We start from the raw sequence: 17,756 nt of genomic DNA, 5'->3' as shown, positions 1-17,756 counted from the left end.
CAAATGTAATCATATGTAAGTGTTATTTTTCATTCGTGGTATCTTACTTTTACAAACAATATATTCATTTACAACACCTTTTTGTAGTTCAATGTTTTCAAAGAGAATTAAAAAAAAAATGAGATGCACCAAAAATAAGAGAAAAGAAGAGGAAAAGAGCACTAACAAATTCAATGGTTGGTTCCATGTTATAGTATGTAAAAAATTTAAACCTTTTCTACACCTGATAAATTTGTAGAGGAACAGATTAATTATAGTGAAGAAGCTAGTGGACTGAAAATGAAAATTTTATTGACACTAAATTTTTTTTTTTTGGATATATTCAAGCTCTTTTAATTGAACATGCGAAAAGCAGCCCTTTTTTTCTCTTTCGCTTCTGGTCTTCCAAAACTCAAGACCGGCACTGGTTGGAGAGGAGGTGTTTTTTACTCTTTACGGTGAGAGAGTTTTGTTTATCTTGGAAGAAGCGGCTCTCTGTCATCTGATTCAACACGGTGAGTAGTCTGCATAAACAGACAAAGAAAGACAAAATATGTTCAGCTCAAGTCAGAAAATTACAAGAACTAGTCTTCACTTAAGATGGGAATGTGTGTGTATGTGTTGTTCACCTCTTCATTTGCTCCTGCTGCCATGTTGATGAATGAGTCTTTAGCCCTGGAGGAGATAACAAAGGAGGAAAAGAAGTTAAACAGTGCAGATGAACATACCTATGACTCATAGAAAGAATAATGATCCATCATTGAACAACAACACACCTATGACCATCCTTTGCATTAACTATTTCTAGGTTCCCGTTTTGTTGCTCGTCTTTCACTTTTGCAAGGGGTGAAAAGAACTGCATGAAGTATGAGTCAAATTAAACATTAAGAGATGGATGAAATAAGTTAACTGATACACCCGGGAGGAGGTTTGTATGGGATTACCTGATGCATTGAGATGAAAACTATAGAAATCCCCAGAAGAAAATTCATTGTTAACACATGTCCAAAAAGTGCTGCAGATGCTATGCCAGTAAATATTGTGGCAACCGTAGATGAATATTTCTTCAATATTGTATCTGAGACCATACGAAGACAACTTAGAAAAATATCCACCAAAACAATCTTACAGCAAGGTTTCTACTCAAATAAATAATATACAATGAAATGAATTTTAGATAGTCTTTTTTTTTTAACCTGCATATTTGAAGAAGAAAGAGGATAGAATCCCTTGTGCTGCGTTGTTCAGTATCAGAAACATGGTAGCTCTAGAATGTCCTTGTAAGATGTCAAAACTGCCAGGACCTGTTGACAGTGGCAAACTGTTAGCAATGCGTCTAACAGGGTTTCAACATTTATCATATTTTTCTCTGCTGTGTTACTTATAAGACCCATACCTTTATATATAACAGTTGCTAGTATTCCAAGGAAGTTGAATATTGCACCATAACCATAGAGGAATAAGTTCTGCACCACAAAGTTAATGTTTTACATTCAGAACACAACATATACATACACAAGCTGTGATGGTCATGACCTTTCCAGTGATGTCTCTCACAGTTAATGACACAATATAATATATAGTTTCACCACAAGCCTTCCAATGTTACTAGAATTCTCTGATGCTATATGGAAAAATAAGCTATGTGGCAACGCTTAGCTAACCTGGAGATAAATGCTTGTGTCATACTGGCTTTTTAGAGCATACTCGTTGTAGACAGATGCAAAGGATGGGACAGTAACCTACAAGATGCAAAGATTGTGTGAATGGAGGAAATCACTTACATACTAAATTTTCAAGAAAAGCAAATATAAGTACAAAAAAAGTGTAGCTTACAAAGATAAAGGTACAGATGTATGCACCCATAGCAACTGGAACAGCCATAGTAGTAGCACCTTCAGGAAGAGAACGCAGCTGATTTACACTAATCCCGATCAGCAACAGAGCAAGTGCTTCCCACTACAACAGAAAGCCAAAACAAACTCAATTCCATGAGGTACGGAAAATCAAAAAGAAATGTAAGTAATAATGTCTGATACCATAAAAATCACACCAAAAATTATTGAACCTGACCTGTATGATGGAGAACCGTCGCTTCATAATCATTTTCAGTAGTACAGCAATTACCAGAACCTTTAGATTGCTGAGCATCTTCACAGTAGCAGGATTGAAATATAGCTGTCACATCAGAAAAGTAAATTGCTGTGTGAAAATTAAAATATAAGAAAGACAGAATCTAATAGTAGCCGAGAAGGTTTAGATAATACAACAGGCTCAAATATCTATCACAAGAAAGCAAACAAGAAGCAGCGCGTACCTGCATTGTGAACTTAAGATAGTTATTAATGGCATACAACCCTGCTGGAACAGCGAGAAGCACATTGTTCCTAGCTGCCTGCAAAATAAGGGCTACTGTTATTGCAACTTGCACTGTAAAATAGTAAAAAAAAAAAAAAAAAAAAAAAATAACACATAATATCAACATTTCAAACTATAATGTTTTCACAACCAGATGTATTATAACATACACAAAGCTCATGAAACACTGAGAGCCCAAGAAACTAACTTTAAATCTGAGACTATGCCAAACCACAATCCTAGCACAGGATCTTTTGCAGTAGATAGCAATCTGTTAATTAACAACGAAGAGGTACCTGGACAAAGGTGGAAAAAGATAGTAGAGGCTTCTCTCCAACTTTTTGGTGCCTGGCCTACAATATTACCACAAACACTTAAGTAACTGTTAAATTTTTTACACAGTTAAGAAAAGGTACACTTGATGTAAAAAGGATGTTTTAAAAAAAAAAAAAATTTTAACATTCAATTCAAAAAAAAAAAACCCGTTCTAGTGGAGAAGAAAGATCTAGCAGCAGCTAGTTCTAGATACAAGAAATGAATTTAAAATGAGCCAAAAAAATAGAAACGATATTTCAAAAGAGCTGAAGTCAATACAGAAACGTTACCTGAATCAGAAGCATGACAAACGCAAACATAACCTTTGCGATCTCCGTCAAGAAGTTGACGCTAATAGGACTGAAGTTGAACTTTCCATCCACTTTAGACATGTACACTAACACAGGCTGTAACCGCATAACCAAAAAAAAAAAAAAAAAAACCTTTTTAATGAAATGAAGAATCACTAATCAGAGATGTAACACTGAAAGATAACACATTACCTGTAGACCAACAAGCATGCAGTCACCGACCACCAAAAAGACATTGAGAGCTCGTTGCTTAGAGGAAACTCTAATCTTGCGGTTGTCATAAGCCCTCGCTATAGCTTTGATACTCCTTGAACGACACACGCTACACTCAGCCATCCCGTTCTTCATCAGCCTGACGCTACACAATGAAAACAACATAAGCATTCAAAATGACAAGTCACGAGAGCCATCAGATCTCAGTAGCCGTGATAGATCTCAAAACCCATAAGATAAAAATGTAAACTTGGGAGCAGAATCAAGCATGGCCACATTGTAAAGGTCACATTTTTATCAGCTCCGGTGAAGAAAACAGAGACCAGATCGATCAAACTAACCTCAATGGACCTGTAAGATCAGCTCAACAAGTGCATTCACAAGCCCAAAACCTTGTAGAATTGGATACTCTCTCTATCTCAATGAGATCTAATTTTACAGACACTCAAGAATCTAAAGCTCTCTCTCTCTCTCTCTCCTCAAGCTTGAGCTTCTTGAGAAGATGCGAAGAATATACAGAGAGAGAGGAAGAAGGTGAATCCGTCGGTTGATTGATTGGAAGTGCGTTCTTATTCTCTCGCACGTTTTATTGCGTTTCTTTGGAGGAACCAAAAAAAAAAAACAGAACAGACATTGGCTGTTTCTTTCTACGGTGACGGTTGGTGATTGTGACGGACCAATAAGGTTTGAGTAGGAGTGGTGGTGAAGGTTTAGTTAAGGTGACGTGTCACGCGGGTGATGGAGGGTTTGAATCGGTTATCGTAACTATTGTATCCAAGTTTTGGCTTTTTTGGTCAAATGTTTCTTTCGCTTGGACTTGTCAGAAATTTTTTAATATTTTATTATTTAATAGTGGTTCGTCAATTAAGTTTTTTTTTTTAATTTAACGTAAACACGAACACTAATTGATTTTGTTGTTGTAGAAAATATCTAATTACAGGTCTTAATTAATTAAGAAGTAGAGGTTAATTAACGCATTCATTTTATGAACTGAGAGCTTAATAATTGATTTTGTAGTTGTTGTAGGAGATACCTAATGATAAAGTTATTAATTAATTAAGGACTTGAAGGTTAATGCATTCATTTTATGAACTGAGAGCTTCATAATTTGCTGCAATGGCTTGTATACATAAGTTTTGATTCAGAGATTATGCTCCAGTTCGTTGGCTGATGGCCAAGAAAACAAAATTAAGATCTAATCAAGCTTAGTTTTGGAGCAAGAAAAAAAATGAAAAATCAAGCTTATAGTTCGAGAAAAACACATGTCTTGACCATTATTTAATAGTTTAATTAACATGAGAATGAAATTAAGTTTATTCTTTTGTGATGAAGGAGAAATTACCTAACAAATAAATGTATATGACGTGACATTTACGGTATCATCTATATTTTTCCCCTAAATTCAAGATGCACACAATTTGCATGCACAGCTTCCTTGTAGACACAATTCAAAGCAAAATACGCCACCAATGAATCCACACTCTTCACACTTTACAAATGATGCTTACAATTGTTAATTAAGTTCTTTTTCATAAAATTGTAAATGAAGATTCACCAGACCTTTTTTTCAAAAAAAAAAAATTCACCAGAGCGTTATCATGTTAGTCACATTTTTTTTGTGTTCAATCACAACCATAATTTAGGTTCAAAGGCTGAAGAACTTCACACTTCACTAAATTTAAAAACCAAATTTGATTCGGAGAAATGCTGTGTAGAGTTTCACTGATTATTTTCGAACTCTCAAAACCGACTAAATTCAGAAAACCATCACAACCGAACTTAACCAGACCGAATAATTGAATAAACCGTAATCAGATTTTTTTTTCCGAATAAGCAAAAGAAATAAAATAATTAATTAGCTTTGTGTAGCGAGTGAGTCAAATTCATTAAAGCCTTACAGAGCAGAGAAGAAGAAGAAGAACGCGAGTCGCGCGACAGAGACAAGAGCTTTTAAAACACAAACCAGGTACTTTCTCCGACATCAGCTGCTCCTCGTGTCTGCTCTGATTCTCAATTTCGTCGTTTCGCTGTCTTAATCAATTCACCCGAGTGTTGATTCGATTCGATCGTTAATTTCTGGAGAAAGCTTCTTTTTTTCCCCCCAATTCGATCTGAGTAGGGTTTTACGAAACCGCCTCCATGATCCAATAAACCACCGGTTCGATTGAATTCGAACAAATTCATCTCGTTTCCTTGGTGGGTTTGTTTGAAAGTCTCGATCTTTGGAGACGAATCCAACAATGGTGACATTTGATTTTATCACTACTCTGAGAACCTTATGGCCCTTCTCACTATTCAGCAATGACTTAAAGGAATCAAAGGAGATTGTTCAGAGACTCTCACTCCCCTCCAACACCAAAAACTTCATCTTCGCCATCAGAGTTCCTGAGCACGACTCAACCATCTACATCCTCTCCGCACAGAATCTATCTCAAAGATCAGCCACAGACGCAGAGTCTCTCATCCGCGAGCTCCGCCCCGACGCCGTCGTAGCTCAGGTGAACAAATCAGCTCTCGGAGAAGCTCAGGTCGAGGAGAGCGTGAGCGACTCCATCCCCACCTCAGCGTTTAGAGTCCTCAAGCAGTGTTTTGTTGATAAGGTTAACAAAGAGAAGTATGAAAGCGTTGCTGGGATCTTGGTTCTGAGGGAGATCTTTGGGACTAGCTTTAACGGACACGTGTTGGCTGCTAAGAGAGCTGCTTCCGAGGTTGGTTGTTCGTTCATGGTTCTTGAGTCTCCCTTTGTTAACATCGCTGCTATTGAAGGCTCTTATGAGGAAAGTGATACAGTAGGGAAGGTGCAAGGTTTAGCTAATAGTCTCATACCACAAAGCTCTAGCTCCTCTGGTGTGTTGTCAGGTTCTAGAAGGTTTCTGATAACTAACGATGTTCAGTCACAGATGCTGAAGCTCTTATCTTCTCATATCACTCAGCTAAGTAAAGAGCTTACCCCGTTAAGTTGTGTTGCCAATGGAGTTTCTAGTGAGGTTCCACCGTTTGCTGAATCTATCTACTCTCTACTTGTGGACCTCCGCGACATATTTAATGATCTGCCATCTATTAGGAAAGCTTTAGCCAGCGCTAGAAAGATGTTATCCGATGTAGACAGAGGCGAATCCATGGATACAGATGTTCTTTCCGAAGTTTACCTGTTCCAAATCGCGGTCGAAGGTCTAAGAATCGCTTTGAACAACGCTGGTCGGCTACCGATCAAGAACCGAGCCGAAGCTCGGTTTGAAAGTCTCTCTTCCGAGGATAAGTCTTACGCGCTGATGGCGGATCTTCTCCGCAGCCAGGCTAAGAGGTTTAAGAACATTGTGGCGGTGGTGGACGCGAGTAACCTCGCGGGTCTTAGGCAGCATTGGAGGACTTGTGTTCCTCAAGAGGTTAAAGATTTGTCTGAGCATATGGTTCAGGACTTTGATAGCGACGACGAGAGTGGTAATGACTCGAAGCTGAAACGGTTGTTATCTGATAAACCAGTTGTAGCGGTTGGTGCAGGAGCTACTGCTATTTGGGGAGCTTCATCACTCTCCAAGGCTATATCTGCTTCTCCGTTATTCAAGATTATGACTTTCAAAGTCCCAGCTTCGTTGAACCTCTTCTTGACGCATACCCACAAGGCAATGACCTATGCGTTTACCAAAGTGGCTTATCCCTCGAAAGTGATGGCTCCTGGCTTTGCTAGCTCCGGAGCCAAATCAACTTCTTTGGCGAAAGCTTCTTTATCAGCTGAGAAGATCAGAGCAGTGACGCATAGTATTATAGCTTCAGCTGAGAAGACGAGCTTCTCTGCCATGAGAGCTGCGTTCTATGAGATAATGAGGAAAAGAAGAGCAAAACCAATCGGTGCCTTGCCATTGGCAACGTTTGGAGCCAGTCTTTCAACTTGTGCAGGACTGCTTCTCTATGGAGATGGGATAGAATGTGCAGCTGTGTCTCTTCCTTCAGCTCCTTCTATTGCGAAATTGGGTCGAGGGATTCAAAACTTGCGTGAGGCGTCTCTGGAAGTGAGGAGCAGAGAAAGCAACAGGATACAGATTGCAATCGAGGCTCTTAGGCAAAAGCTGAAGAAGTTCAGACTTCAATGAAGAACCGAGTTTTGACTTTCATTAAAATATTTTCTTTTAGCTATTGTTATTATGTATATATTTACATGTTCTCTCTTTTGTAGATGCATGTTTCTTGTTGGACTACACTGGTTTGGTTTAACATATAGTAAAACAACTATAAATTAATAATATCTATAAATTAATAAATTTCGTTGGTTTCAATTTAGAGTGGTTTAAAATTTAACACAAATCGATAAAATAATAAGATAATATTTTCTTAAAGAATTTTATGTAAATATATAATTCTATTAAAATTATAAATTAATAATTTATATGTATACATATTTTATACAAGTAAAACATATTATTATATTATTTGTTTGATATTTACAATGAAATTATTTTTATATTTTTTCAACACTTCATATATTTCTGATGAGATTTAGTAATATTATATCTTAAACCACATTTAAATTTTATGTAATATATATTATATACATCAAATAATATAATAATAAAATTAATATAAATATCAAATTTCAAAAAAAAAATAATTAATGAGTATACACTAAAATCAAATATTTTTCTTATCTTAGAATAAATATATCTTAAAATAAAAAACTTAAATAAAGAAACTTTTGTAAATTAATATCTCTATAAATTAATAAAATTTCAAAGTCCCAACATTATTAATTTATAGAGGTTTTACTGTATATATAATCTCTTGATGGTGACAAAAAATAAATGTTGATCTAATTAGGAGATATTGGACATTTTTGTATTTACAATGTACTCAAAATCTTGTGATCCTTTTTGCCGTATAGTTTTATTTTGATTCGTTTAAAATAAATATTACTCAAATTTAAGCAAACTCATTTCAATCTGGTAATATTGTTTATTTGATTCTAGATCTTCTATTACAGATATTAAAAACATATGATAAGATGATTTTATCTTGGACACATACTTATATTACACAACAACATCTTCCATGAGCATCACAATGTCCAGAATAAGTTTTATTTCTCTTACAATAGTCATTGCACATTGCTTCTCCATGTGGATATCGCCAATTACACGGTGACATGACGGTGAAGCAAATGTCCGTATTTAATTCTCCATAACCTATTTATATGAATATAAATCATTAAATCAATATGTATATTAATTAATCAAAATATTCTAAATTGAGGTACAAGTATAAACCATTATCCGGAGTAACAGCGCTAGCTACGCTAGCTGGAGTAACGGCACTATCTGGAGTACGACAAAGAACAGAAGATCCGAAGAAAAGGATAGTAAAAACAAATGTGATTATAGTCTTCCTTGTGATAGCCATTTTTTATCTCTAAATTTTGGGATTGTGTTTTAAATATTCTCTTTAACTTCTTATTGTTTTTCTTCACACATTCTAACTATATATAAGAACACAAACATACATTTTAAGAAGTATTTTCTTAGTCAAATAAAAAAAACTCTTTTCTTTTATTTTCATGAATACATTTAATCAACAGAAAATACAAATAATATCTTATATATTAATTGAGAATCTTATTTTAAGTTGTAACATTGATTACAATGCTTATCTGTGAACATTATAACTCTTTACAATTTGATGTTCTTAACTGTCATAATATATAATAAAGTGGAACATTCATTAATCATCTCGTATATATTAATTGAGAATCACCTTTTAATGTGTATGTGTCAACACTATAATTATTTTCAATCTAATGCTCTTAGCTGTCATAATATATAATAAAGTGGAATACTCATTAATCAAATGTTAAAAAAAAATCTACTTCATCTTTTCTTAAATAAAAGTTACATAATTATCTAATGTGATTTCAACAAATATGAGAATTAATTATATTAAATAAGAATTGTTTGTTAACAATTTGCATATCTTCCAACAATTTTGTTTAATTATATTATTAAATCAATTAAACAATTATATTAATTAGATAATAAAATTAGCTTTTTTGTATATGTGTATTTTTAATTTTGACGATTATAAATTACTAAAATATTAAAAGCTCCACATTAAAATTGTTGTGCTCAATAGTTTAAAATTTTTGTTACAAATAATCATAAAATTATACGAGTAAAAATCTCATTTAATAGATATAAGATTTTTTTTTTTTGATGAAATTTCAAATTTATTGAAATTTTAAATTTATAGATATAAGATATTTATTACACTGAGTCCATAAATATACAAAAAAATCTATTTTTTATAAATATTACCTAATGTTTATGTTTGAACTTTGAACAAACCAATTTTGTAAACATAAATAATTCAAGAATTGACTAAAGAACTGTGAAAAAAAATATTAAAAAAAACAATTAAATTTGAATGTGAAGACTTATACGGTTAGACCAAACAACAACAAAATTACAAGAGACGCTAGAGCATTTCCACTGTGTTCTCATTAGAATAATCTCATACCACAAAACTCTAAGTGCATTAATAAGATCTTATCTAGGTGTAAGTGCATTAACAAGATCTCAAGTATAGCTATATCGTCATATCTTACTTTTATATCAATGTATTGTTATAGAAAAGTACATGAAATCTTTTATTTTTCTTATAAATATTTTATGAAACTAACAAATAGATGTTTATGTTTTTCTTTCTATTTCTTGTCTAACAAGGTACTCAGTATCCATTTTGTAAGCTACGTAAACAAGCTTTCACAATAAAACAGTGAAATTATAATATGAGTGAGGACATAGACTGAACATCAAAATGGAAAACCCCAATATATGAATTAGATAGTGTAATAACTATTAATTTTCATAATTGTTTTTTCAATGATTTTCGTTTCTAGTATTGAAATATAACACATTTTACTAAATGTAATGCGTATAGCACATGAAAGAATTATGTACTCACTTCTTATATCTTGTTTATTTTATATTTTCATATTACTATGTTGTATTTTGATTTAATTTCAATTTTCTTCGCTTAAATGGTAAATATTACTAAAACTAAAAGAATCTGATAAAGTTTATTTATTTTATAAAAAATATTAATACATTTTCGAACAAATATCAATACACTGAGTAGATGATTTCATCTGTGACTCATACTTATCTTTCACAACAGCATTTGTATTTAGCACACAGTCCAAAATAATAACCCCACTTCCTACAAAACTCAGCGCAACCTACAATCCCTGCATCTTCACACAGCTCTGAGAGGTTGAAGCATATTAGCCACTTTTTCTATTTATATGGTATATATTTAAATTGAAATGACATTAACATATATATATAGTGTATTCTTAATATTGATGTATATAAAATGATGCTTTCTACTCATAACAATTTTTTCATTGTGGGATTAATAGTTTTAGTAATTTATAATTTTTTTTAAAAAAATTAAAGCTAAGTTTAAAATTTAAATACTAAGTTGTCAATATTTTTTCAAAGCTTTTACAAAAACATTTTTTATTTAAATAAAATTTGAAATTAATTTTTTTTGTATTTTATATGGTATATATTTTATATGTTAATTTAAACAATATATATATACATATATATATATCTTTTATGCTTAATATTTATTAAGTGAGACTTCTTACTTATATGATTTGTAATCATTTGTATCTTATCATAACAAAAAATTTAAACCACGAATCACAAAAAATTTAAATGTGAGATTTTTAACAGTTTTAGTAATTTATGGTCGTTTAAAAAAATAAAAATATAACATATACAGAAAAATCTAAATTTTATCATATGGTTAATGTAGTTGTTTAATTTATTTTATTAATTTAAAATTAAATAAATATGGTAGAGAATAAACTAATTTTTTAAATTTTTTATTATTCAAAATCATTAATTTTCATATATATACTTTAGATACATTAAGAAATTTTGTAGCTTGTATTTAAGGAAAGAATGAAAGTCATTAATAATGAATTTATGGTTAGTTTAATAAAAAACTTATTATATGTTTAGATGGACCAACATATTTTTCTAAGAATTCTAAAATTCATTGTGGTGATGACACATGGCTACCTCAAATGTTCTAATGTTTCTCTTTTAATATATAGGAGATATTACTCAAATTTAAGCAAACTAATATCAATCTGGTAAATATTTTTATTTTATTCTAGATCTTCTGTTATATAATTTTTAAAACATATGATAAGATGATTTCATCTTGGACACATACTTAAAAAACACAACAACATCTTCCATGAGTATCACAATATCCGGACCTTTTGTGATCTCTCCTACAACCGCCGTCGCACATTTCTTCCCCATGGGGATATCGCCAATTACACGGTGACAAGACGGTGAAGCAAATGTCCGTATTTAATTCTCCATAACCTATTTATATGAATATAAATCATTAAATCAATATGTATATTAATTAATCAAAATATTCAAAATTGAGGTACAAATATAAACCATTACCAGGAGTAACAGCGCTCGTTATAGTACGACAATGAACAGAAAATCCTAGGAAAAGAATAGTAAAAACAAATGTGATTAAAGTCTTCATTGTGATAGTCATTTTTTATCTCTAAATTTTTGGATTGTGTTTAAGATATTCTCTTTAACTTCTTACGATTTTTCTTCACACATTCTGATTATATATAAGAACACAGACATACAGTTTAAGAAGTATTTTCTTAGTCAAATATGAAAAGAAAAACTCTCTTTTTTCCATAAATATATATGGTCAAACAGAAAATACAGAAAATCTCTTATATATTATTTGAAAATCATCTTTTAAGTTGTAACATTAATTCCAATGCTTATATGTCAACATTACAATTATTTTCAAAGTTCATATTAAAAATACTTAAGTTACTAGAATATTACAAAACTGTTATTGAATATAATAAAGTGAACCATTTATTAATTAAATATTCAAAAAAATATACTTCCTTATTCTTTTAAATAAAGCTATGGTGATGACAATTAATGCTGCTAAATAATAAAGATTTGATAACAATTTGTATATTCTCTGTCATTTTGTTTAATTTATATTATTAAAAAAACAATGATTATTTAATTAAAAATTGGGGTTTTTTTTGAATTTTTAAAATGATTATAAATTACTGAAAATATTAAAAATTCCACATTAATTTTTTATCAATATATTAAAATTTTGAAAAACATAAATAATCATAACATATATAAATAGAAAATCTCACTTAATAGATATTAGATATTTCTTATCTTTAGTCCATAAATATACAAAAAGATCTAGATTTTTATTAATATTTAAAATATTTCATTCCGCCCGAGCGCAGGTTATTGCTTATTAGATTTGAACTTTGAACAGTTATGTGATACTGATGTAGCAGAAGCTACAATAACACAATGATCTTATTTAGTCTAAGAATACCTAAAATCAATGTCTTCTTAACTTCGTTGAGAACAACAATGTTTTAGCCGAAAACAAGGAATAAAGAAATTTTTTTAACTTTTGTTAATCAAATCATAAACTTAATACAACTCTAAGCCTGTTTATGCGAAAACCAAATAACCTATAAACTATTAAAAATAATTAAAATAATTCTAACTAATTAATATCAATACCAAAACAAATAATAAACTAGATAATTATGATATTTGGAGTATAGCCAAATTAACATCTATCTGCATCAGATACCAATTTGGTAAACATAAGCACAGTCCAAGAATTGACTAAAGGACTGCCAAAAATATTATAATAGATAATTAAAATTTTATTGTGAAGATTTAAACGGTTATACCAAACAACAACAAAAAAATACAAGAGACAGTAGAGCATTTCCACTATGTTCTCATTAAAATAATCTCATGCCACAAAACTCTAAGTGGATTAATAAGATCTTATCTAGGTGTAAGGTGTCAACAATATCTCAAATTTGGAAAATTTTCAGTTTTACCAAAAATTTGATACTATTTTCAAATTTGACTTAAATGATAATTATTTTCATAAATACATTAAATTTGTGAAGAAAAAACTAAAGTAACTCCTCTAAATCATTAATAAAAGTTAAAAAATAATTTATAAAACATTAATACACAATCCCACCACTAAATACTAAACCTTTAAAAATAATAGAGTGTATTTTTGAAAAATAGTATTCAACTATTGGTATTTTAAGCAATTTCTCCTAAATATAGAGGTATATATAGTCATGTCCTTTTATACCAATGTATTGTTATAGAAAAAGTATATGCAATCTTTTATAAAACTAACAAATAGATGTTTCAGAGCTCTCTTCTTAGGACAAATCATATGCAGTTAGGGCAGATCTTCTTCGTAGCCAGGCTAAAAGGTTTAAGAGCATAGTAGCAGTGGTAGATGCAAGTAACCACGCAGGTCTTAGGAAGCACTGGAAGACTTGTGTTCCTCAAGAAGTCAAAGATTTGTCTGAGCATATGGTATAGGATTTTGATAACGAAGAGAGCAGTAATGACTCAAAGTTAAAACGTCTGTTATCTAATAAACTAGTAGTAGCGGTTGGTGCTTCATCACTGTCCAAGGCCATCTCTGCTTCTCCTTTCTTCAAGATTATAACTTTCAAAGTCCCAGCTTCACTGAACCTCTTCTTGACACATACCCACAACGCAATGGCATATGCATTACCAAAGTGGCGTATCCCTCAAAAGTGATGGCTCCTGTCAGAGCCGGGGCCGAGGGAAGGAAAGTGAAACATTTGAATGGGGCTCCCATTTTGTGGGGCCCCTAATTTTTTAAAAATCATTATATATGTATATAGGTAATTATAGTTATAAGTGTTAAATATATAATAAATCAAAGTAAAAACAGTTTATAAGAATTTCTCCAAAAAAAAAAACAGTTTATAAGAATAATAATAATATATCAAGCAGATTTTAGGTTATATAATTTATATATGAATAAATTTTATAATAAACTACTAATATAAGGAAAATATTATTTTTTGGTTACTAAAATTCTTCTTTGATTTTTCTATAATGGGAATGAAAGCCAAGTTTGATTAAAAAAAAATGTTATAATATTTTATATATATATATATATATATTTTTCAAATAGGGTCCCAAAATTTCAAGACCAGCTCTTGCTCCTGTTTTGCTAGCTCTGGAGAAAAATCAACTTCTTTGGTGAAAGCTTCTTTGTCAGCTTAGAAGATCAGAGCAGTGACGCATAGTATTATAGCTTCAGCTGAGAATACTAGCTTCTCTGCCATGAGAGCTGCACTCTATGAGATAATGAGGTAAAGAAGAGCAAAACCAATCGGTGCCTTGCCATTGGCAATGTTTGGAGCCAGTCTTTCAACTTGTGCAGGACTGCTTCTCTATGGATATGGGATAGAATGTGCTGCTGTGTCTCTTCCTTCAGCTCCTTCCATTGCAAAATTAGGTCGAGGGATTCAAAACTTGCGTGAGGCGTCTCTGGAAGTGAGGAGTAGAGAAAGCAACAGGATACAGAATGCAATCGAGGCTCTTAGGCAAAAGCTGAAGAAGTTCAGACTTCAATGAAGAACAGAGTTTTGACTTTCATTAAAATATTTTCTTTTAGCTACTGTATGTATATATTTACATGTTCTCTCTTTTGTGGATGCATGTTTCTTGTTGGACTACACTGGTTAGGTTTGAGCATATATATAATCTCTTGATGGTGACAAAAAACATAAAGTGTTGGTTTCATTAGGAAAGATTGAATATCTTTGTATTTACAATGTACTCAAAATCTTATGATTCTCATATAGTTTTAATTTTCTTCATTTACAATAAATATTACTCAAGTTTAAGCAAACTAACTTCAATCTGGTAAATATTGTTTATTTTATTTTAGATCTTCTGTTATAGATATTTAAAAACTTATGATAAGATGATTTCATCTTGGACACGTACTTAAAAAACACAACAACATTGAGAATGAGCATTACAATGTCCGGATTTGTTTTTATCTCTCCTACAATAGTCATTGCACATTGCTTCCCCATCGGGATGTCGCCAATTACACGGTGACAAGACGGTGAAGCAAATCTCTGACTTAATTTCTCCATAACCTATTTATATGAATACAAAGCATTAAATCAGTATATATATATAGATATTAATTAAAATATTCAAAATTGGGGTTTAAATATAAACCATTATCTGGAGTAAGAGCGCTAGCTATAGAACGACAATGAAAAGAAGATTCGAGAAAAAGGATAGTAAAAACCAATGTGATTAAAGTCTTCCTTGTAGTAGCCATTTTTATTTTTTCTCTAAATTTTTGGATTGTTTTTCAGTTATTCTCTTTTGCTTCTTATGATTTTTCTTCACACATTCTGATTACATATAAGAACACAAACATACAAATAAGTATTTTCTTTGTCAAATATAACAAAAAAAAATTCTTTTAGTTTTAAAAGTATATTTAGTCAACAACAAATACAGAAAATCTCTTATATATTAATTGAGAATTATCTTTTAAGTTATAACATTGATTACAATGCTTATTTGTCAACATTACAATTTTTTTTCAATCTGATGTTCTCAACTGTCAAAATATATAGTAAAGTGGAACATTCTTAATTATCTTTTATATATTAATTGAGAATCATCTTTTAAGTTGTAACATTGATTACAATGTGTATGTGTTAACATTATAATTCTTTTCAACTGATGCTCTTAACTGTCATAATATAGAATAAAGTGGACTACTCATGACTCAAATGTTACAAGAAAATCTACTTCATCTTTTCTTAAATAAAAGTCACATAACTATCTAATGTGATTTTCAATAAATATGAGAATTAATGATAAAAAGAATGATTTGTTAACAATTTGTATATCTTCAATCAAATTTTTTAATTTATATTATTAAATAAATTAAACAATTATATTAATTATATAATAAAATTGGTTTTTTTGTATATGTGTATTTTAAATTTTAATGATTATAAATTACTAAAATATTAAAGGCTCCACATTAAAATTATTGTGATCAATAGTTTAAATTTTTTGTTACAAGAAGATACAAATAATCATCAAATTATATGAGTAAAAATCTCATTTAATAGATATCAAATATTTATTACATTGAGTCCATAAATATACGAAAATATATATTTTTTGTTAAATATTACCTAATGTTTAGGTTTGAACTTTGAACAAAACAATTTTGTAAACATAAGCAATTCAAGAATTGACCAAAGAACTGCGAAAAAAATATCAAAATAATTAATTAATTTTAATGTGAAGACTTAGACAGTTAGACCGAACAACAACAAAAATTACAAGAGACACTAGAGCATTTCCATTGTGTTCTCATTAGAATAATCTCATATCCCAAAACTCTGTGCATTAATAAGATCTTATCTAGGTGTAAGTGCATTAACAAGATCTCAAGTATAACTATATCGTCATATCTTACTTTTATATCAATGCATTGTTATAGCTGTCAAAAAAAAAAAAATCAATGCATTGTTATAGAAAAGTACATGAAATCTTTTTTTTATATAAATCTCGTAACAAATAGATGTTTATGTTTTTGTTTCTGTTTCTTTTTGAACAAAGTACTCAACATCCATTTTGTAAGTTAAGCTTTCACAATAAAACAGTGCAAATATAGCACATTTTTCTAAATGTAATGCATATAGCACATGAAAGCATTATGGAATCACTTCTTATATCTTGTTTATTTTATACAAGATATGAGCTCATTGCGTTGCAATGGATTTTGTTTGATGTTTTAATTTAATCAAAATCATAAAATAATAAATCATTTTATTATAGTTTTATGATTGTTTTTTGCATATGTTTTTGAGATTTAATTTATAATTAAATCTCGTTTTCACATATAAGTTCAAGTTAATATTTGTACTTTATAATCATGGTGTATAGATGAATTGTTGTAAACTTTGTACATAGGATTAGAGAAAATATTATACCTAAACGTTAAATTGAACACAACATGAAATAAGAAATTGAATGAAAATTAAAAAGAAATAAAAGTCAAATACACCAATGGAGTCAATGACAACATTATATATGTTTGTACTAATTTAATATTTTATTAAATACGTTTTCAAAGTTTTATTTTGCTAGGATTTTTTTAAAAATGAAAACATTCTATTTTATAAATCTCTTTTTTATTTTTAAAAAAATGATACTATTTTACATTTTTTTTAAAGATTTTAGAAAAGAAAAATTGTTGTCATATAACCTATTACGATTATCTTCTATTTAGAATTTCAGAAACAAAATTGCTATCAAATAATTTTTTTTGTTATTAATATATAATTTTAAAATTACTATTTTTAGAATTCGAATTAATACTAATTTTACACTTTTTGTTAATTAAATAACTTTTAGTATCATGTTCATCATCAAATACTCTCTTAAAAATATTATCAAATAAATGTTTACAATTTTCTTTTGGTTAGGACTTAAAAATATGATACAAAATTCTTTTGTCTTGGATTTTTTTATAAAAAATAAAAAAAACTATCAAATATTCTTTTACAGTTTTTTAGCATATTAGAAAAGGGAATTAATATTATATAATCTTTTACAATTATATTTTGTCTAGGATTTA

At 30.2% G+C, this 17,756-nt stretch overlaps 2 protein-coding genes and 2 long non-coding RNA genes across 5 annotated transcripts; 1 reads left to right on the top strand and 3 right to left on the bottom strand.

The window, feature by feature from the left end:
- Window positions 1-148: 148 nt before the first annotated feature.
- LOC103866052 (CMP-sialic acid transporter 2) lies at window positions 149-3,777 on the bottom strand. The gene is made up of 14 exons (XM_009143929.3): window positions 3,518-3,777; window positions 3,156-3,321; window positions 2,943-3,059; window positions 2,634-2,690; window positions 2,297-2,374; window positions 2,053-2,157; window positions 1,816-1,938; window positions 1,644-1,721; window positions 1,376-1,445; window positions 1,176-1,283; window positions 924-1,057; window positions 756-835; window positions 609-654; window positions 149-503 (listed from the first exon to the last, which is right to left on the bottom strand). Exons 2-14 carry the CDS (start codon window positions 3,309-3,311, stop codon window positions 453-455), a joined length of 1,203 nt encoding a protein of 400 aa, XP_009142177.1. The 5' UTR covers window positions 3,312-3,321; window positions 3,518-3,777; the 3' UTR covers window positions 149-452.
- A 1,098-nt stretch (window positions 3,778-4,875) lies between these two features.
- Window positions 4,876-7,450, top strand: LOC103866051. Of its 2 annotated transcripts, XM_033290512.1 has the most exons (2): window positions 4,876-5,956; window positions 5,993-7,450. In XM_033290512.1, the coding sequence occupies exons 1-2, from the start codon at window positions 5,417-5,419 to the stop codon at window positions 7,265-7,267; spliced, it is 1,815 nt and encodes a 604-aa protein (XP_033146403.1). In that variant the 5' UTR covers window positions 4,876-5,416; the 3' UTR covers window positions 7,268-7,450. The 2 variants fall into 2 exon arrangements, with proteins under 2 accessions (XP_033146403.1, XP_009142176.1); XM_009143928.3 differs by having other exon boundaries at window positions 4,879-7,450.
- Window positions 7,451-8,089: 639 nt separating this feature from the next.
- Window positions 8,090-10,505, bottom strand: LOC103866056. The gene is made up of 3 exons (XR_632502.3): window positions 10,491-10,505; window positions 8,435-10,290; window positions 8,090-8,353 (listed from the first exon to the last, which is right to left on the bottom strand). It is a non-coding gene; the product is annotated as an uncharacterized LOC103866056 (long non-coding RNA).
- Window positions 10,506-11,260: 755 nt separating this feature from the next.
- LOC103866057 lies at window positions 11,261-16,624 on the bottom strand. The gene is made up of 3 exons (XR_632503.2): window positions 15,323-16,624; window positions 11,657-15,237; window positions 11,261-11,569 (listed from the first exon to the last, which is right to left on the bottom strand). It is a non-coding gene; the product is annotated as an uncharacterized LOC103866057 (long non-coding RNA).
- Window positions 16,625-17,756: the final 1,132 nt, after the last annotated feature.

Source organism: Brassica rapa, chromosome A04 (genome assembly GCF_000309985.2).
Source record: "Brassica rapa cultivar Chiifu-401-42 chromosome A04, CAAS_Brap_v3.01, whole genome shotgun sequence".
In the NCBI taxonomy this organism is placed as follows: Eukaryota; Viridiplantae; Streptophyta; class Magnoliopsida; order Brassicales; family Brassicaceae; genus Brassica; species Brassica rapa.
The sequence above is the reverse complement of the archived record's forward strand: the minus strand, read 5'-3'. Positions and strand labels throughout refer to the sequence as shown.